Source organism: Artibeus jamaicensis, unplaced genomic scaffold (genome assembly GCF_021234435.1).
Source record: "Artibeus jamaicensis isolate MK-2021 breed Jamaican fruit bat unplaced genomic scaffold, CSHL_Jam_final contig_490, whole genome shotgun sequence".
Taxonomy (NCBI): Eukaryota; Metazoa; Chordata; class Mammalia; order Chiroptera; family Phyllostomidae; genus Artibeus; species Artibeus jamaicensis.
In genome coordinates, this window is record NW_026521861.1 from 172,239 (window position 1) to 193,427 (window position 21,189).

Consider the following 21,189-nt stretch of genomic DNA (forward strand, 5'->3'; position numbering starts at 1 on the left):
GCCCCCTTCAAGGGAAGGGATTATACTGGGCAAGGGCCATTGGGAGGTGCTTTGTAATTCTGCCTACCATTGTTTGCAATAATTTTTTAAAAGATGTTCAAAGTTATATTAGATAAAAGAAAAAATAGTGCAAGAGGAGAGAAGAAGAGGAAAATGTGACCTGGAGCTCATTCACTCAGCTGATATGTATGATGAGTTCATATACGCCAGGCGTTGTTCTGAGTGCTGAGTATCTTTTCACTAGTTTATCGGAGCAGAAACCTCTTTGGGAACCAGAACCAGGTCCAGAAGTTACTACATATCATCCTATCTGAAAACTAGAAATTCTTTCCTCTCTATTCATTCGAGGAGAAGAATTATTATGTTATGGAATCTTCAGTTTAGAAGGAAAAATGCCAGAAAGAATAAGGAACTAACAAAGACCATCCAGGACATGAGATTTTTTTAAAAGGGAGGGTGGGCTTGGTTCAGCCCCTCGTGTTTCTTACTTCCAAACTCCCCTTTGCACCCGAAAGTCCTTGCTGTCCCTGTCAGCATTGTCACCAGCCAACGGGACAAGCGATTGTCCTCTGGGAGGGTCTGGGGCAGAGCTGTGCTCCCCTCATTACTGATTTAGGAGAGTATTATCTTCAATCCCCACAAACTCCAAGGGAGGTAGATATTACCTTTATTCTTTTTTTCCAGATGTGAGTAACCATGACTTGGAGAAGGTAAGTTACTTGTTCGAGGTCATTCAGCAAATAAGGAACAGAGCTAGGATTAAACACCAGGTCTGTTGGAGTCTAAAACCCATGCACTTAAGTATAGTGTTCTAACCCCTTAGGAAACACTGACTATGTAGGCTGGCAACTGTGCAAAAATTTCCTCTTTAAAATAAAACCCTAGATATAAAATAGAAAGGGCAATGGCCAGGAAAATGCTGAACTAACGCTGGAGGACCTTCCTTTGTGTCCTTCGAACCCTGCCCTCCCCCCACCCCCACCCCCAACTGTGAGTTCACATTCTTCCTCATTGTGCTAGGAGAAATTTTTATATGGTCATGGCCAGAGCCTATATTTTCCACATAATATTCTGCCTATACAATTACCTCCAACGTGAGTGAATTTACTCAGGATAGTCTTCAGGGTTTGCTTGAAAACCCACCTCTCCTTTAGTCCTTAACGCCCTCCAGTGGCTGGCCGGGAGGGCCTGAGTGAGAGACTGGAAGGCTTGCAGAAGGCAGGGAAGCCCGGGGGCTCTGACAGGAAGCTCTCTGGATAACCAGCGGGGACTCGAGACCTTGGGGGCTGCCTAGCATTTCCCCATCTGTGCTGTCCTGCCGGGTTTCAAGCCACCTTCTCACCTGGCTTTCAGCAGTCTCTTCACAGACTCCGTCTGGCCCTGCTCCAGCCTGCTCTTCGGGCTACAGCCGAGGTGATCATTCTAAATCTGAGTCTGCCACTCCCCTCGGGAGAACTCTTTCATGGCCCCTGGTTCTTCTCGGGATAAATTCCAGACTCTGTCATGTGGTTCAAATGTCCTTCCCTAGCCTATTGGCCTCAGTGTCCTGCACCTCGCTCAGCTCCCACCAGTCACTGCCTCCGGCCGTGCTCAGTTCTTGGCAGTGCCCTCGGAGGCTCCGGACCTCTGCTCCTGACATCTCCTCAGCTGAAACCTTGCTCCCCCATTTCCTTCCACCTGGCCACAGTCTCTTTATCTGACCTCCTGTATCTCAGCTTCAACTTCACTAGCTCTGAGAGGCCTCTCCTGATCTTCCCAAGTCCATAGTAGGGCCTTTCCAAGAGCTCCCTGTTCTCCCCTCCCCACCCCAGAGTCTGCTGAATCATAGCAATGATGACAGTGAGTGTAACGACCTATTTGTCTTCCCAAATAGACCATAGCTGTCCTGAGATCACTGGCTGTATCTTCTTTTCTTTGTATTCTCTGCATTTATTGAAAGCAAGGGCTCAGTAAGTGCCCCATGGAAGAAGGAATGACTGAATGAATGAGTGAATGAATGAATGTGGCTGTGCCAGGGATGCACTCTGACCATACTTTGCAAGCACTAGCTCTGACTATGTACCAGGGAATCTGAAAACAGATAAGTGATATTCAGACAATCTGGACAAATTGAATGTATCTGGCAACCTTAGACCTGAAGTTTCACTGAACTGTAAACAGCCCACTCAAGTAGCTGCTTCTTTGTAACAAGAAGAAAGAAACAAAGGAAATGTGGGATTAAAATTAGGAAGAAAAAAATGTAGAGAAAGGATTAATTATCTCAGGAGAAAATACCCTTTCCAAACAGGAAAATATACATTTCTATATGCTTTCCTTTTGACCACACCTGTGGAGATTGCTCAGGTAACAGAAAATCAATCATGTGCTAATCCTGATCTTGAAGGTCTTGAACGGCCCTCAGCTGTTCAACGCCCTCTGCAGAGGGCGGAGCACCTGCTTTCTGATGGGTAGGGCTACTTGTCGAGAGAGGCTAAACTGCACAATGTTAGGAAAGGACTGGGTTAGCTAGAGGTTGGGGTTGGGGTGTTGGGGGAGGTGAGAGCAAGTGGGGGAACTGGATCCTGCCCTACCTGAGGCTGAACCCTGAAACAGGGTGCATGGTAAAACCCCCTACCAAGCCCTGGGGGCAGGGGGCTTGGGAGCCCAGTGGGGGATTATGAATTTTTGTGGTGTGTGATGGAAGACACCACTTCACAACCTTTAGTAACATGTGCTGTGCTCATTAACACTTTTAGGACAAATGAGTTCATTCTGGGGAACTGAGCAAGGGCGCTGTGTATTCCTGGCATGGGGTGGGGCAGAGACATTCCACAGGAGCATTTGCATTACACCTACGCACCCAGAAAATGGGTTAAAAGGCACATATTGTTTAAAATGCCCATGAACAAAAATGGGTAGCAGTGGGACTATGTGTTTGTGTGTGAAACCCTTTTCTTATCAAGACATTACTGGCTATTGTTGAAAGGGTCCTCTGGGACTTCAAATTTGGTCACCTGGTCTGGCCATGGGAACAATGTCAGTGATGAAACACTCTGCACTTCAGCTGTTCATTCAGAAATCTTCCTTGAGTACCTACAGTGTTTCAGACTCTGTGCTAGACTGTTGGCATCAGAGTGGCCAGCCTGTCAGAGCCAGTCTCTGGATGCAGCACGGATTGGAACAGAGCCTTCGGCACCTACACCCCCACAATCAGAAAACCATAGCACCACTGAATCTATGTACCACTTCATCAGAGAGGGCTGACCCCTGGAATAGATGGAGACCATTCTGAATTGTTTTTAATACGTCTATATTTAAATATATCCCAGGTAATAAAATAGAAAGAATGCTTCATCTGACCGGAGAGCAGGACCAAACCTTTCCCAAGTGCTCCCCAGGCCACTGTGAATTGCTGTCAACTTCAGGCAGCGACTCTGCCGCTGTCATTTCTGTATCTTTTTACCTGGCTACCCAGGGCTGAACTTGCTTTGGTCAGACTCTGCCTCCAGGTGCTGCTTTGGGGACTCAGTCACTTGAGGGATGCTCCTCTTGAGTTGGAAATCAACCTGAAAGAAAAGAAGAGGAAGCTAGGAGAGTGGAGGAGTCAGTTTTCTACTTCCTGTAACTGAAATCGAGGGAAGACCTGTTTGGACCCGGTTTCACCAGAGTTGCAGGTTCGGAGGGCTGGGGACTGAGGAGAATTATCACAGCAATGACCCGGAGCGGCCCTGCTGTCAGCACATGGGCTTGGCTAATATTCCCCTAAAAGTACTACACAGTCACTGGTGATACATCGGGTGTATCTGGAGGAACTCAATATTCATTTATTTTATATGAATTAGAAAAAAACAATATCTACACCTCAAACCATGATTTCACCAATAACGTTGCCTCAGACAAGAACTGTGGTGCCGAAACGATCCCCCAGATGCTGACTGTGGGAACCACAGGTGTCATGCTCAGGCACGCTCTGGCCTCAGGCCCTTAGAACTAAACGCTCTGCCCCAATCGTTCGGACATATAGATAGGAGAGATGACATAGATCATTAGTGTGGATTCTTAGGCGCCAAATGTCTGTGCGCATTAATGCATCATTTCCAGGAACACACTGGCCCTTTCCCTGCAGCGGGGCAGGCAGATGTAAAGCTGGTACGGACCGACAAGCTGGGGTGCACTGGCTGTGCGCAGCTGTGCCAGTGCACCAGGACCCTCCCAGGAAGCACAGGCGGGGGAGTGGCTCGGTGTCCCAACCACACTCCCCTGAGGCATCCTGGCCTTTCAAGTCCTTGGAACAGTACCAGCCTCTGAAGCCAGCTGGAAGTTAAAAAAACTTGCAACTCAGAGGGCTCTCCATGGGGTTATTTCTTGCCCCTTCCAGAAAAATCCACAGCCAGCTTTTCTGCTAGTTCCCCAAAGCAGGGGAAGTCAGAGCCAACGGCACTGGCATTATTATCTCCTATACAGTAATACAGGGGACTGGGGGGGGCGGGGGGGAGGACGGAGAGAGAGGGAGAACAAACAAAATGGGGGAAGGACGGAGGCAAATGAAAGGACCGTGAATCTAGAAGGCTGTGGGGAGGCCAAAGGGGAGAGCCCTGAACTCTGGGAGCATATGAGAGTCTTAATTGGAACATGAAAACCCTCTAGTCAACGATCTTTTTCTTTTCTCTTCACCTGGCCAGGTGGATCTCTGCTTTAAAATGAGAAGAGAGATTCTACTGTGATGAATCAATGAAATCTTAGTTGTTACGGTATTGTATCCAAAAGTAGTTGAATTGTATCCAAAAGACTCTCTCTTGAATTATATTCGACACAGTAATGGGTTATGTTAATTTGGGTAAAGGCTATATGACAAAGGAGTTGAAATATTTTGAAGCAGAGTGTGTTAAGTTAGAAGATTTGGAGTTGGTTGCACTTGGCACTGAACAGACTTCCTTAAAGCAAGACTCATGCATGCAGCTGCTTAACCGCCATTTGATTAGATGAGGAACAGAGGGTATCACAAGAAGAAAGGGAAAGAGAATACGTCGTTGGGGAATTGGGACCAGGGCACAGGCTGCAAATGGAAGAGTTACCCTTTGCTTCCTGCCTCTTCCTGGAAGTCATTTATAATATGCAGGAGATGGGAGTGGAGGGACTGGGAAAGGAAAACGGGAAACTCTCTAGAAATTTCCGAGGAATTTTCAAAGGATTTAAAAAATTCTTTGCTCTGATCCTTGTGTTAAAAGGGGCAGGTTTATGAACACAGGTTATAAGCTCAGCACGAGACCCTGTAACACGCTGGCTAACGAGACAGCCCTGAAATCCCGACAGGTTCGAATCATGGCTCCCACCACTTACTCTCTGTAATAGTAGACAAGTTTCTAGCCTTCTCAAAATTTCAGTTTCCTCAGCCACAGATGGGGATACTTATATCTACCTTGCAGGCTCGTTGTAAAGGTCACATGAGACAGTTCTGGAAAGCTCTCATACACTGTCTGATACATAGTAACTGTTCAATAAGTAGTTTTAAAAAAATCCTACCTAGCCCTGCCTGGTGTGGTTCAGTGGACTGAGCACCAGCCTATGAATCAAAAGGTCACTGGTTAGATTCCTAGTCAGGGCACATGACTGGGTTGCGGGCTAGGTCCCCAGTTGGAGGTATGTGAGAGGCAACCAATCAATGTATCTCGCCCATGTTTCTCTCCCTCTCTTCACACTCTCTTCCCCTCTCTCTAAAAGTAAATAAATAAAATTGTTAAAAGTAATAGTAAAAAATTTTTAAATCCTGCCTATAACCGTGTTTGTAAAGACAAGCTACTTGACCATATTGAGTTAACAGGGAAAGAGGGAGGGTCTGCTAAGCTCTCAGGTTGTACAGAGAAGAAGCCAGAAGGAGTGAGGCGGCCCTAGGGCAGAGCTGACTTGTAAGAAAGCAGGTCTGTAGATGCTCATTAAACAGGACTGTCTTGTTATCTGTTTCTTGTTTGAGAAACGTGAGAATTAGAACCCATGATCATTGAGCCTCTTCAGCTCCAAGATGCTAATCTAATATGACCAAAGCTCAGAAGGTGCAGGCCGATTCCACCACGGCAACCATGGAGGAGCAGCAACCCCAGCTCTGCACGACCCCACAGCCTTGGACCTCACCAAAGGCCCTGAGGTGACCAAGAACATGAGCAAGCCTCACCAAGCATGCCAAGTTTGCGAGGGAGGGGATCCGAGAGGTATGTGGTTTTGCCCCCTATGAGCTACAGGCCATGGAGCCGCTCCAGGTCTCTAAGGACAAGAGGGCCCTGCAGTTCATCGAGACAAGAGTGGGGACACACACACACCCATGCCAAAGACAGAGCAATGTCCTTGCAGCAGCCATCAGGAAGGCGGTAGTCAAGAAGGATGGCGCCCCATCCCCTCTGTAAGTAATAAAACCTGTTCAGAAACAAAGGTCCAGGTGGTAGATGAAAAAAGTCCTTTGCTTCTCCTATAAAGATAGCCATGGAGAGCTGAATATTGGAGAGCAGCTGGTTCTTGGCTGAGCTGAGTGGGAAGCAGTGGTCTGGGCACACGGGGCACCAGAGGGGGCAGAGTGCCATCTGGTGGTAGCCCTTGCTGATGACACAGAAGAATGCAACACATGGGAGGGAGCCTGCAAGTCTGGGCAAGGTTCCTGGGATGTTACAAACATTTGTTGGGCGCTTTCTATGCACCAGTCAGTATACTGCCTGCTTTACATGCACTTTCTCATCTCAGCCTCCCGTGCAGGAGGTACTGTACCACCAATCTACCCAGGAAGAAGCTGAGGATGAGAGCAGTTGGGTAATTTGTCCATGGTCTGTGGACAAAGGAGCTGTATTTAGAAGCAGACAGTGCTATGCAATCACTATGTCATGTTAAACAGAAGAAAATGAAAAGTCAAAGGCAAGTGGTGAAGGATATAATAGGAAGGTGACTAAGAAAGATTAACATATGAGAGCAATGAATTTTTTTATGATGAAAGGAGGAAAACTGGCAAAGATTAGAACTATGCAATTGGTAGCTTGTGACTTTGTATAAGTGACTTTCATTGTAAAGGTCAGCCTAACTCACCAGTTTGGGTTCCCCAGGACCCACGGTCACAGTCACGGTCTCTGGGTCAAACCCAGGTGCTGAGGCAGTGACAGTGTAGGTGCCTGGAAGCAGCAGCCGGAAGTAATCGCCCTGATCACCTAAAAGTTACAGGAATACGATTAGAAACTGCCCCACGTAGGACCTTTATATGAAAAATGATCTGGGGGGTTTAGCTGACCACACGCTTCATTTTTCTTGATAGTGGTACGAAACTGGTTAAGATCTAAAACAATCATCGGCCTCAGCTTTGGGGAAGTAGGAATTTCACAGTGCTCTGCACGGAGGATACTGGTTTAGTTCTAGACCCTGTGTCTTTAAAACTTACGTCCAGGGAAGGGTCACCAGGAGAAAGGTTGCCTGGTAAAGGGAATCCATGAGACCTCTGTTTCAATGTTTGAAAAGTTACTGTGAAGAAAAGTGCACCTAAGGAAATAAGCATGAGAACTTCTGGTTTAAGTTGCCAGAAGGAAGATTTTGCTCGACAGAAACAAAAACTACTGTGGCACAGAAAGCTTCCGAAGAAGAAGGGACAGCTTTATAACACTGGGAGGCCTTGCGCAGAGACTGGACGAGGGGCCCCGGGAAAGCAGCCCAGCCTGCACGAAGGGGCGTGTCACATAGGTGTGACCTTACACGGAGTGGAAGGGCTGGGCTAAATGACCGGTAAAGGCCTGGTTTTGAGAATCCCACTTTTAATACTCCTTCTATCGCCGTCAAAGGGGGGAATAAAATGCAAAAGGAGGCCTGTTTCTCTGTGGCAGGGATGTAGTGTTCAGGATAATGATATCACATCTCTTTTGAATCAACTGCGATCATATCTTTAAAGTTCTTGTAAGTATACACCAATGAACAATTGAAATAAAATGTAATTAAGAGCAAGACAGACAATACATAATGAGAAAGTCTCTTTTCTGCCCCCTAGTAAATGTCTGTAATTTACTTTAAACACTTTAGTGAAAGCAGTATCTGATTATGCGTATGTTGGACAGTGTAAATCATACCCCAGGGCTGTCATTTTCTTCAATGGGGCTCACGTGCAGCACAGTAGGTAGCAGTGTACTGGAAGGGCCTGATTCTGGATGCAGCTAGTATGAGGGCTTCAGCTATCCTTATTTCTAATCAACACTAGATGCTTTGCTAGGTAGTATGATGAATGTTAGCAACGAGTTTTTTCAATGTGGAAGTGAGCAATTTATTAATTTGGCACATGGGTGTTAGAAATGGGCCTTTATTGGTGAAATTAGTGGTATTCAATATATGTTGATTGGTTAGAATGTTTCAGAGTCATTCGCTACCCTTGTGTGAATAAGGGGTAAGAATCTAGCAAGCCCCGAAGCTCTCAGAGAGCCTGAGGTTTGATCCCTAAACAGTCCTGGGTCCAGCCAGTGGTCTGATGCCTAATTATGAGGCTGCATAATTTTGCCTTTAGAATATCACTGCCTTTGCCTTCAATGAGTCTTTCATGTAGGATGTGTTGGGGTCATCTTGAACATAAGTTATCTCCTTAACACTGAGATTTCCTCTAGTTTAAACACACTGAACTGTAAAATGCCTGCTTGGTGTGGTGGAATGTGGCTGAGCCGTGCTGGTCTTGAGGTTGTGGGAGGGAGGCAGGCAGGTCTCACTGCCCCTGACCATTGGTAGCTACTGCTTTACTTTAAAAACAAAACAATCAAAAATGCCTGTAAGTCGTGCATGATCAAACCGGGCAGGGGCAGTGTGCAACACCCTTGTGCCACGAGATATTCTGCACCATTCTAGGAGGTTCAGTGAGTCTTGCCCCACAACAAGTTGACACAGTGCATCTTGCTAACCTGGCCCTGAATGCAGGTGAGGCTCTGGGGCAGAGACAAGTCTGAACATCCGTTTTACAGCCCCTTCCTTTTCTACCCAGCTTCACACCGGTAACTTCAAACCCAGAAAACACCCCTAACAAAGGGATATGAGGAAGTGGCTCCTGAATGCCGAGGGGATGTTGCATTTGCATCATCCTGGTCCTTGCCTCTTAATTCCATGTTCCCATTCCTATTACCCTTCCTCCCTCCAGTTCCCCAGCCCGCAGTGGCCTTGGTGTCCCTGCTAATCTCACTGGCTACAATTTGGCCTCCTAATTAGGCTGAACAAGAAGGAGTGGCAGCTTCCTTTTCACCCCACTAGATAATGGCCACCTACTTGAAGTGACATCATGGTTAATCCCGTGGACAGAAATGACAGCCTCAGGGACATTATTATTATTCTCATCAAGCACCATCCCCTTGATGCCATGGTGTACCTGTAGGAAAAAACTTACAGTGGAACTATGGCCATAGAACAGGACGCAGTGTTCTAGAGTCCCCCGAGATCTGTCTCATATATTTTTACATTTGATTTTCATATAGATTATCCTAATAACCCCTGAACTGGCCAGAATGATCCTGTTAAAATCTAAGTCAAATCATGTCATCAGTCTACTCAAAACCCAACTCAGAGCAAAAGCTAAAGGTTTTTTAAAATTTTTTTATCATGGTCTATAAAGCCACAGCCGCAGTCAGCTAACTGAGCTCAGCCCCTGCTACCCTGTCCCATCTTCCTGTGACTGACTATTCCTGCCACACTGGTGTCCTGTGATAAAACACACACAACATGCAATTTACTATTTTAACCATTTTAAGTGTACAGTTCAGTAGTGTTCAGTATATTCACACTGTTGTACAACCAACCTCCAGAACTTCTGCATCCTGCAAAACTGAAACTGTAAACATTCAATAAAGTTAAAAAAAAAAAAAAGAAACTGGAACTTTCTATCTGTTAAATAAGTCCCGTCTCCTTCTCTCCTCAGACCCGGGCAACTACCATTCTATTTTCTTTTTGTTTTTTTTTTTTTGTTTCTTTTTAATTTTTAAATTTTATTTTAATTGTTGTCCAAGTGTCGTTTTCTGTCTTTTACTCCCATCCCAGGCCACTCCCCCAATGCTCCCCCCTCCTTCCCATTTCCACGCCCCTTGTTTTTGTCCGTGTGTCCTTTATACTTGTTCCTGTAAACCCTTCCCCTTTTGCCCTGAAATCCATTCTACTTTCTGTCTATGAATTTGAGAACTCTTGGTATGTTGTATAAGTGAAATTATAGCTTATTTCTCCTTTTGTGATTTGATTATTTCACTTGGTGTAATGTCCACAGGGTTTTTTATGTTGTAGCATGTGGCAGAACTTCCTGCTTTTTTTTTTTTTCAATGTGAACGGGTTCATTCTGAGGAGGTGGGTCACCCATTTCTGGCTGTACGGACAACAGGGAGACACAGGGACCTCTGGAATGCACAAGAGTTAAATCACTCCTGGGAGCAGAAGGGCAAATCATTCCTCTTCATCTTCCTCAGCCATGCCCAAGGCCCGTGTGCCTGGGGTCCGGGCAGGCACAACCCTCTGGATAGAGACAACGCCCACTGAGCAAGGCATAGCCCACCATGGCCACCAGCCCCGCCAACACAGATAGGATCTGGTACTGGTGCCATTATGGCTCCTCCTCAGTCTCTGGACCTACTGATGTCTGGCGTGGAGGTGGCATCTAAGCTCCATCCCAGGGAAAATAGAGGCTGAGGATGTGAGTACAGTAGGCACAGAGGTTGTGCAGCCCCTGCAGATGGGCCTGGAGCTTCCCACTGGGCAGCTTTATCTGCAGCAGCAAGGCCAGATAGCTAAAGACAAAGGCATCCAGGGGCACCTGTCTTTTACTCCCATTCCCCATGCTTTGGGGGCATCTCCAAAGAAGAATTTCTGATAGCCCAAGCGCTGACAGAGGAGGGTCAGGCATTCCTGAGCCTCTTGGTACGGGTCCTTCTCCAGTTCTTCCTCATTCTCAGGCCTGTTCTCCCCACACAGCAGCTGTAGCCACTCCATGTGCTGCCGCTGCATTTCCTTCTTTTTTTAAATGTATTTTATTGATTATGCCATTACGGTTGTCCCATTCCCCACTTCATTCCCCTCCACACCCCCTCCCCCACCATTCCCCCCTTTTGTTTATGTCCACGTGTCACAAGTTCTTTAGATTCTATATTTCTCATACTATTCTTGTTCTCCCCCCTGTCTATTTTCTACCTACCATCTATGCTACTTATTTTCTGCACCTTCTCCCCACTTCTCCTCCCACTCCCCTGTTGCTAACCCTCCATGTGATCTTCATTTCTATGGTTCCACTCCTGATCTAGCTGTCCTCTTAGATTGCTTTTATTTTAGGTGTGGTTCTTAATAACTGTGAGTTTGCTGTCCTTTCACTGTTCATCTTTTTTATTTTCTTTTTCTTAGGTAAGTCCCTTTAACATTTCATATAATAAGGGCTTGGTGATGATGAACTCCTTGAACTTGATCTTATCTGAGAAGCACTTTATCTGCCCTTCCATTCTAAATGAAAGCTTTGCTGGATAGAGCAATCCTGGATGTAGGTCCTTGCCTTTCATGAGTTGGAATACTTCTTTCCAGCCCCTTCTTGCCTGTAAGGTCTCTTTTGAGAAATCAACTGACAGTCTGATGGGACCTTCTTTGTAGGTAACTATCTCTTTATCCTTTGCTGCTTCTAGAATTCTCTCCTTCATTTTAATCTTGGCTAACGTAATTATGATATGCCTTGGTGTGTTCCTCCTTGGGTCCAATTTCTTTGGGACTCTCTGAGCTTCCTGGACTTCCTGGAAGTCTATTTCCTTTGCCAGACTGGGGAAGTTCTCCTTTATTATTTGTTCAAATAAGTTTTCCACTCGTTGCTCTTCCTCTTCTCCTTCTGGTACCCCTATAATTTGGATGTTGGAACGTTTAAAGATGTCCTGGAGGTTCCTGAGCCTCTCCTCATTTTTTTGAATTCTTATTTCTTTATTCTTTTTTTGTTTGGTTATTTCTTTCTTCCTTCTGGTTCACTACCTTGATTTGAGTCCCAGTTTCCTTTCCACCACTAATGGTTCCCTGTACATTTTCCTTTATTGCACTTAGCATAGCTTTCATTTGTTCATCTAATTTGCTACCAAATTCAATCAGTTCTGTGACCACCCTGATCACCAGAGCTTTGAACTGTGCATCTGATAGGTTGGCTATCTTTTGGTTGCTTAGAATTATTGGCTCTGGGGCTTTGAGCTGTTCTTGAGCCATAATGTTTTGCTCTGTTTCCCACCTGTTACATATGAGGGGCAGAGCCTTCGATGTTCACGAGGATGGGGAGACCCAGTTGCTGGGTTGTGATGCTATATGTGGGGGCAGGGTCAGAGAGGGGTAATGGCATTTGTTCTGCTCTCTCTCGGATTTCGGCACCTCTGCTGCTTCCCGTAAGCAAACTGGCTCCCCCTGGTGCCAGCTCCCGGGTGTGTGGGCCTGTGCACCCTCCAGGACCCTGTGGGTCTCTCCAACAAACTCTCTGTGAGCCTGGGAGCCTCTCCCAGCACCTCGACCCCAAAAGTCTTTCCAGCTGGTGCTTTCAGGCTCTAATTCCTGTCACTGGGGCCCTAGCCTGTACAGTCTGTCTCACTGCTCGCTCCTTCACTTGGTTTATCTGTGTGGAAATGTGTGACTGCAGTTAGCCAGCCGACTTGCCCCTTCACTGGGTCGGCCCGTTGCCACCCCACACCTGGGATCTGCCAATCACCACCTGTGCTCCTGAGTTGGTCCAGCTGATCTTTCCTGCCTGACCCCACTCTTACTGGTCTGGCTGAATGGTTTGTTGTTGTCGGACTTCTGTTCAGTTCAATTTTCTGTGTTTTGGCTGTGTTTTTGTTACTAAAACTTTGCTGTCTTTAAACTTGGTTGTGCAGGGAGGTACAGTGTTTCCACCTATGCCTCCATCTTGGCCGGAAGTCAGAACTTCCTTCTTTTTAAAGGCAGAATAATATTCCATTTTATGTATATATCATATTTTGCTTATCCATTTGTCTCTTGTTGAACACTTAGATTGTTTCCATCTTTTGGCTTTTGTGAATGCTGCCACTATGAAAAAATATCTCTTTGAAGTTCTGCTTTCCATTTGAGGGTATATACCTAGAAGTGGGTTGTTGGCTCATGCAGAAATTCTATTTTTAATTTTTTGAGGAACTGCAATACTTTTTTTCATAGCAGCTGTACCATTTTACATCTCCACCAATCATGTACAAGGGTTCCGATTTCTCCACATCCTTGTCAACATTTGTTATTTCCTGTCATTTTCTAAAGATTTTATTTATTTATTTTTAGGGAGAGGGGAAGGGAGGGAGAAAAGGAGCAAAAGAAATATTGAAGTGAGAGAGAAACATCAACTGGTTGCCTTTGGCATGTGCCCCAACTGAACTGGGCTGTGGGACACTGAACCCACAACCCAGGCATGTGCCATGACCAAGAATCATACCAGCGACCTTTCACTGTGTGGGACGGTGCCCAACTAACTGAGCCGCACAGTCAGGGCTTGTTTTTTTAATAGCAGCCATCCTAACCGGTGTGAGGTGGTATCTCACTGTAGTTTTGATTTGTGGTTCCCTAATGACTGGTGATGTTGAGCATCTTTCATGTACGTGTCATTGACCTTGCAGTTACTTTTGTGTCCTCAATGAGAAATGCCTTTTCTCTAGATATGTGCATAGTTCTCTCCCTCACCTCCTTTACATTTGTTTAAATATCACTTCCTCTGTTTGGCCTTCTTCATAGCATTTAACAGTTCATAAAATATATTACTTTGTTTATTGTCTATCTTTTCTCACTAGAATATAAACTCCATATGGACAGATATTTGTTTGTTTATATTCATAATCCCCAGTGTGTCGTAGAGTTTCTGACAGATAGTTATGCTCGATCATGTTGAATGGACATATGTCATTGGTAGAAGCAGACTAGATTGACAGGTCAGGGCATAAGTCAGACCTGAGCCACACTGAAAACCTTACATACCATTGGACAAATCTTCTCCTTCTGTAACCATGAAGGTTAAATAATTCAATTTTACCTGTTCCAAGAATTGGATTAGGGCCTCCCGATTACCCAGCCACTCATACTGTAACTTCTCTTCACTGGGAAATTTGTCGCAACTCAATTCGAGCGTGATCTCAAAGCAGTTGGTATGGAGATAATTAAAGTCTTGCATTCCTAGGGGAAAGAGAGCAGTGGCTGATGTGTATAGCCAGGTTCCCACCCAACTGATGCCCCATCTCAACTCTCTTTAATCACAATTTCTCCGTACACACCTCATTACTTTCTATTCTACTCTTTATCTCCACTTATTTCTCCTCCATGAAACTTTTTCCCAATATCCCAGCTCATGTGCCTTTTTTTTTATTGTTCCAATTTTCTCTCTTCATAAATGCTCAATTTTGTCATCTCTACACTCAACTTTTTTTTCTGTTTAATGACTTAAATTCATTTCTTGTCTCCATTAGCATATCCAAAGTCTGCTCATTGGTGGTGCTGTAACATATTAAACTATGCACACGCATTGCTTTCTGGGGGGCAGATTTCCTTTTTGGACCGTGATGTCCTTCAGACCTGAGAGGTTAGAGATGAGACAAATCTCCTGCTTTCACATCCCTCCTACCCAAGAACACAACACTAACCTGAAAAACAGTTATCCAAGGAACACAAGAACCTGAGAAAGCAGAAGGCAGCTACATTTTGTCTCCATTAAATGCTGGCTTGCTTCTATCTTCTACATTATGCAATTGGGTTAATTATTTTAAAACATGTTTCTGATTATTAGAATGGTGTTTATATCACAAATTTATTTGGGTAAAAAATTATCCATTTATACCCTGTAGGAAAACAGGTCCCCTACTGTGAGGGGTCACAGGAAAACCCCTACATCTAATTTATCAAGTTAAGATGGAAATCCACACTTCTATGTAAAATCTTTTAGTTTTAAAACCCTGGAAACTGAACAAAAAATGGCCCAAATGAAAGAACAAATAAAAACTCCAGAAAAAATACAACTAAGTGATGAATAGATAGCCAACCTATCAGATGCACAGTTCAGAACACTGGGAATCAGGATGCTCACAGAAATGGTTGAGTGTGGTCACAAAATAGAGGAAAAAGTGAAGGCTATGCTAAGGGAAATAAAGGAAAATGTACAGGGAACCAACAGTGATGGGAAAGAAACTGAGACTCAAATCAATAGTTTTGTCCAGAAGGAAGAAATAAACATTCAAGCAGAACATAATGAAGAAACAAGAAGTCAAAAAAATAAGGAGAGGCTTAGGAACCTCTAGGACATTTTTAAACATTCCAACATCCGATTCATAGGGGTGCCAGAAGGAGAAGAGTAAGAGCAAGAAAATGAAAACTTATTTGAACAAATAATAAAGGAGAACTTCCCCAAACTGACAAAGGAAAGAGACTTTGAGGAAGTCCAGGAAGCTCAGAGAGTCCCAAAGGAGTTGGACCCAAGGAAGCACACACAAAGGCACATCATAATTACATTAGCCAAGATGAAAGATAAGGAGAGAATCTTAAAAGCAGCAAGAGAAAAGGAGACAGTTACCTACAAAGGAGTTCCCATGAGACTGTCAGCTGATTTCTCAAAAGAAACCTTACAGGCAAGAAGGGGCTGGAAAGAAGTATTCAAAGTCATGCATCAAAAGCAAGGACTTCCATCCAAGATTCCTTTATTCAGCAAAGCTATCATATAGAATGGAAGGGCAGATAAAGTGCTTCTCAGATAAGGTCAAGTTCAAGAACTTCATCATCACCAAGCTCTTATTATAATGAAATGTTAAAGGGACTTATCTAAGAAAAAGAAGATAAAAAATATGAACAGTGAAATGACAACAAACTCATAATTATTAACGACCGAACCTAAAACAGAAACAAACTAAGCAAACAACTAGAACAGGAACAGAATCACAGAAATGGAGATCACATGGAAGGTTATCAGCAGGGCAATAGGAGGAGGAGAGAGGCAGAAAAGATACAGAGAATAAGTAGAATAAATGGTAGTCAGAAAATAGACAGCAGGAGGTTGGGAATAGTACAGGAAATGAAGAAGCCAAAAAACTTATATGTATGACCCATGGACATGAACTAAAGGAGGGGAATGCAGGTGGGAGGGGGTGTGCAGGGCGGGGAGAAATAAAGGGGGGAAATCAGACAACTGTAATAACATAATCAATAAAATATATTTTAAAATAAGTAAATAAATGAATAAGTAAATAAATAAATAAAATTCTGGAGACTGTAATAAATAAATAAGTAAGTAAATAAAGAAAACATCTGCAGACTGTTATGTCACTTCTCTCCCAGCATCAGGATCATTGAGAAGGCTGCATCTTCCATCCAGACACAGGTTGCTAGGCCTTAGCCCCAGAGTTTCTCATTCAGTAGGTATGGGGCATGGTCTTCAAATTTGCTTTTCTAACAAGTACTAGGCAATGCTGATGATGCTGGCCACAGACCACACTGTTGGAACAATTGTTTTAGTGAACTTAATGACCTTGAAACTGTACGAGTTTAATTTGGGGCAATGATTCTCCGTGGAGGCATGGGCCATGCTTTCCCAGAGGATGATAGGAAGGAAGGAACAAGTATAATTTGAAAAAGCATATTTGATATTTTATATTTGGGGGAAAAAACTATTGCTTCTGTAAGGCAAACTAAAGAAAGTAAAGTTCAACAACATCTTCTTGCTTTGTGTTCGAGTAAATTTTCAGCCACTTTCCCTGTATATGGTGACTCCTCAAGCTTCCTCCTCCTCAGTCTCTATAGGGCCAGCTATCAGCTCAGTCCTCACTAGCAAGCTTTCTGCTACCTGGTCTCTGGCCAAGTCAGATCTGAGAGGAGAGGGAAAGACAGGAGGGTAAAACGGGATTCCTAAGAGATCCCAGCTTCCTGCTTCAGCCTCTTCTGTATCTTAGGTTCCCTCTACTGATAGTTACCTCATAAACAGAGGTTCTACCTCGAACTCCCCACGATGGGGAGGGTCCAGGGAGTAGAGAGAGAAAGAAGCCTCTTGCTGGTGGTCTGTGCTTCATTATCAATGGCCAATGTCCAGGCAAACTCCTGCTCATGGGAAATGGGCAGGCAGGGTACAGAGAATACACCAGAAGAACCGTTCTTGTCCAGGTCAGCTGCTCTGTTCACCTGTTTTTATGTGCAGCACCACCCTATGCTGGTTAAATACAGCCTAACATTTATATCAGGCTTCAAATACTTTTTTATTTTGTCCAATACTTACATCAAACTGATGGGCCAACTACTGTTATTCTTAATGTACAGAGAAGGAAACCAAAGCTCAGAGAGGTTACGTAATTAGCCTAAAGTCACATAATTGGTAAATGGGCAAACTGAGTTTCAACCCAAAGTACTCCTGAAGCCCACACTTAACCACTTGACTACATTATTTCCCTCCCAGCCCCAATATTCCTTGTAAACCACCTAAAAGGCTACAAGGTGTCCCTGTCATTTCCTAAACTGCAAAATGCCATTAATACTAGCTTAAGACTGTCATTTTCAGATCTCTACTTGAATGCAAAATGCTATAGTCTTCTTGTCATTTCTCTGAGGAAAAAAAGATAAAGGAGAAATGAGCCCCACCCTCCTTCAGGTGGCAGTGCTGCTGTGCCCAGGCCTCCCCTTACCCTTGCTGAGAGAATACCAGGAGGCGCCATTGGTGATGCCTTCTGGAAAGTAGTCCCCGCAGTTCCAGCCATGGTACATCCATCCATGTGCATAGGAGTAGACCTTGGCCAGCTGTAGGGACAGGGGGCAGAAATGACCTTGAGTGTTCCCAACTCATATGGCAATGTTCATACTCAAAAGTAGGGTAAAGCCATGAAACCCCACTAGGTATAAACAACTGATTATTTGCTTTAGTGAAAGAAGATACCAGCAAAGACAGAGATGGGTGTGTGTGTGTGTGTGTGTGTGTGTGTGTGTATGTACTAGACTAGAGTTAAGAAACCTGTATTCTGATTTTTCCGCTGTCTTGGGACTAAATTTCTTTAAGTGCAAAGTGAGGGGTAGCACTAGATCATATATAAACTCCTTGTTAGGTGTATCATTTTCTTTAAAAAATTTTTTTAATTTAAATTTATTTTAAAATTATAGTTGACATACAATATTACATTTAAAACAATATATAACATATAATATTACATATAATATATTTTAATATTATATGCAATATACTTACACATGTTATATTATAGCATACTATTAATAATATCACTAATATATAATTATGTAATAATAATTACTAACAACAATATATTACGTGTGATATAATATATTACATGTAATAATATGGTACATATATCATTGTAATATATGCACTTATGCATGTATATTATTGTGTGTATATATGCATGTATATTATTGTAATATAATGCATGCATATTGTGACATACTATATTATATGTAATATATTATCTTACATATATTCTATATAATAATACATTGCAATATGTAATATATTGAAGTATGTTATATTTCAAATATATCACAACATAATGATTAGGCATTTATATACCTTATGAAGTGAACACCCTGATAAGTCTATACTCATCTGACCCCACACTTAGTTATTAAAATATTATTGACTGTATTCCCTATGCTGTATAACCCTGTGTCTATTTTTATAATGGGCAATTTGTACTTCTTAACCTTCTTCTAAGTGTGATATTTTCTAGCAAAGTTTTGTAAAAAAAAGGAGCAAGTGAGATAGGCCCTCACTAGAGAAAGAAGTGTGTTTTGGGGGTGAGAGTTGTGTGTTGGGCAGAGAGGAACATATTTACAATCTCTATTAATTCCCTTTCATTACTATTTTATAACAGTGAACAAAATGAAATGTGCATGCTTTGCAAAGCAACGACTGGTATTATTCTCTATGCAATTCATTAACTGATTAATTTATAATTAATGTTATTATAATAATTAATTATTCATATAAACAATATGTTGCTAATTGCTAATAAGATATTAACTATAAAATAATCTGTTAATTTTATTCGATTGCTGTTTGACCTATCATGTAAATATTTGTGTGTGTGTGCATGTATGTGCATTTTCCACTATAAATATAGCCTTACCACCATAAAGTTGCAAATCAGAGCCCCCAAAGTCATATATAATGCTACTTGCTGACCACCAGCACAATTAGTCTCTTGGCATATTTCTTGCTAGTTGTTAGCTTAAGTATGTTTCTATACCGTGGTGATTGTACTATAAAAGCTTTCCTATACATTTACTTTTTCATGAATTTTTGGCTTACCCCTCAAAACAAAACGTAATTTACCAGACTGTAAGCTCCTGATGAGCAAGCAGTGTTTCCATTACTTTCTGTGGACTGGTGCCTATCAGGGTCCTGTGTTCCTCTCCTGAGCCCCGAGCTGCTGGCTGGAAGAGCCCCCATTCTGCATACCTTCTGGAAAAGCTTGTCGTCGGGAGTCGGGGTACTGGCAGTGCGGCGGAAACCTCGGGCCCGATGCTCCAGAGACTTGTCATACGGGTAGTTGGCCACCACCGCTCCTCCATGGAGATTGGCCGAAAGGACAAAGTTGAAGGAGCGTATCCACTGGATCACGGCCCGGGTCTCGGGTTCCACCTGAGGAGAGATGAGAGCCGCTTGAAAAAGTTTGCTGGGAAGTGGCCTGAGGAGACAGCATGTCTGAATAAGACAAGTCCTAGAAGATATGAGAACTGCGGATGGGGAAATTTTTATCTTTTGCATGATGGTTTTAAAGATTAAGGGGATGGAACCCTTTTTCAAAATGAAACCTTACGTAGAATCCTAATACATAAAACAGATGAAAAGAGAGCATTAAGGGCAGTGAAACCATTCTGTGTGATACATGTCATGATTCATTCATCCAAACCCATAGAATGCACCACACGAAGAGTGACCGCTAATGTAAACTATGGGCTTTGTGTAACAAGGGTGAGTCAACATAGCTTCATCTTTTGTAACAAATGCACCACTGTGGTGTGGATGTTGGTGATGGGAAGCAGGGGGTATATGGGAAGTCTCTGTACTTTCCCCTCAATTGTGCTGTGAACCCAAAACTGCTCTAAATAATAAAGTCTATGAGAGAGAGAAAGAGAGAAGCCCAAGCTGGTCATCTCTCTGGCCCCTAGAGAGCGTTCTCCAACTTACCCACTGCACTGCTTCAGTGGCTTCTGAGGCACCTTTGCCGAAATTTAGAGCTCCGATAAATAACTGTGGAAAATGCTGTTTTGCAGTAACGGTTTTCAACCTATTCCTTTCCCCAGCACATCTACTTTAATGTCAATATGTGGCCATACTCACCTTTTGTGGATTAGAAATACTATAATACGGGCCAGTTTTGGCTAAGTAGTGAAATTCCACCATTTTGATTGTACATTATAGCACTAGTGAGTGATGGTGCTTCAAAGCTATGAATCCACTTGGACTTTCCTTATAAGTAAATGATTTGCAGTCTTCAGTGTTTTTCCTCCTCTTAGGGTGCTTGGAGGTTATGTGGTGTTACTGTGTTAATGTCTCCTTCCGGGCCAAGGGTCAGCTGTGCCGGCCCCATCTTTTCCATCCCAAGAGGAAGTCAGTGAATAGAGCTGAGTTATGCCCAGTCAGAATGGGTATAACACCAAGGGCACCAGTCTGGCCCTGTGACCAGGACTCAGCCCCTGTGAAGCAACCCTTCCTCCATGTCCTAAGCCTCTCTCCATCTGAACAAAACCAGCTTCTCACTGTTTCTCTCCCTCAAGCCTGTCCTACCGGGTGCAGTGAAGACTCACTCCTCATTCTCTTTTTGATCTTCTAAGATTCAGACAGAGAAGCACTGGGAGTCTAATTATTATTGGCTCTTTGAGCTTATTTTACATCAATAAATCAGAGCATCATACTGACCAGCTATGCTGACTATTGCAAAGTTATTTTTTATTTAGTATTTACTTGAGCCAAGAGCATAGCTGCTCTCTGAAATCTAAACACGTCAGCATGACTTTTGCTTCATTTCCAATGGAGACAATTCCATCTAGAAAACTCCCAATAGAAAGCCTTACACCTGTGTTATGTTTCTCTCCCCAGTCCATAAGTCCAGATATTCACAAAGAGGACATTTAAAACTGCCCCACACAGTGTGAAAAGCAGGGTGGTGAGGATGCTCTCAGGATGACAGTAGTTATTCTCGGGAGCAGGCCCACCAGCAGGACAAAACCAGTCACCTTACCAGGGTGACATTATAG

General features: G+C 43.6%; 1 protein-coding gene across 5 annotated transcripts in view; it reads right to left on the reverse strand.

The window, feature by feature from the left end:
* Positions 1-3,264: 3,264 nt before the first annotated feature.
* CPN1 (carboxypeptidase N subunit 1) overlaps positions 3,265-21,189 on the reverse strand; it is a 33,384-nt gene continuing 15,459 nt past the window's right edge. For 2 of the 5 annotated variants that reach the window (XM_053668587.1, XM_037166334.2), the window contains exons 4-9: positions 19,388-19,570; positions 17,607-17,718; positions 13,988-14,127; positions 9,238-9,337; positions 7,045-7,163; positions 3,266-3,545 (exon numbers count right to left, since the gene is read on the reverse strand). In XM_053668587.1, coding sequence (XP_053524562.1) covers positions 3,447-3,545; positions 7,045-7,163; positions 9,238-9,337; positions 13,988-14,127; positions 17,607-17,718; positions 19,388-19,570 — 753 coding nt within the window. In that variant the 3' untranslated portion in view covers positions 3,266-3,446. Of the gene's footprint in view, positions 3,546-7,044; positions 7,164-9,237; positions 9,338-13,987; positions 14,128-17,606; positions 17,719-19,387; positions 19,571-21,189 lie in introns of all 5 variants that reach the window. The other 3 variants (XM_053668588.1, XM_053668589.1, XM_053668586.1) reach the window with 3 other exon arrangements.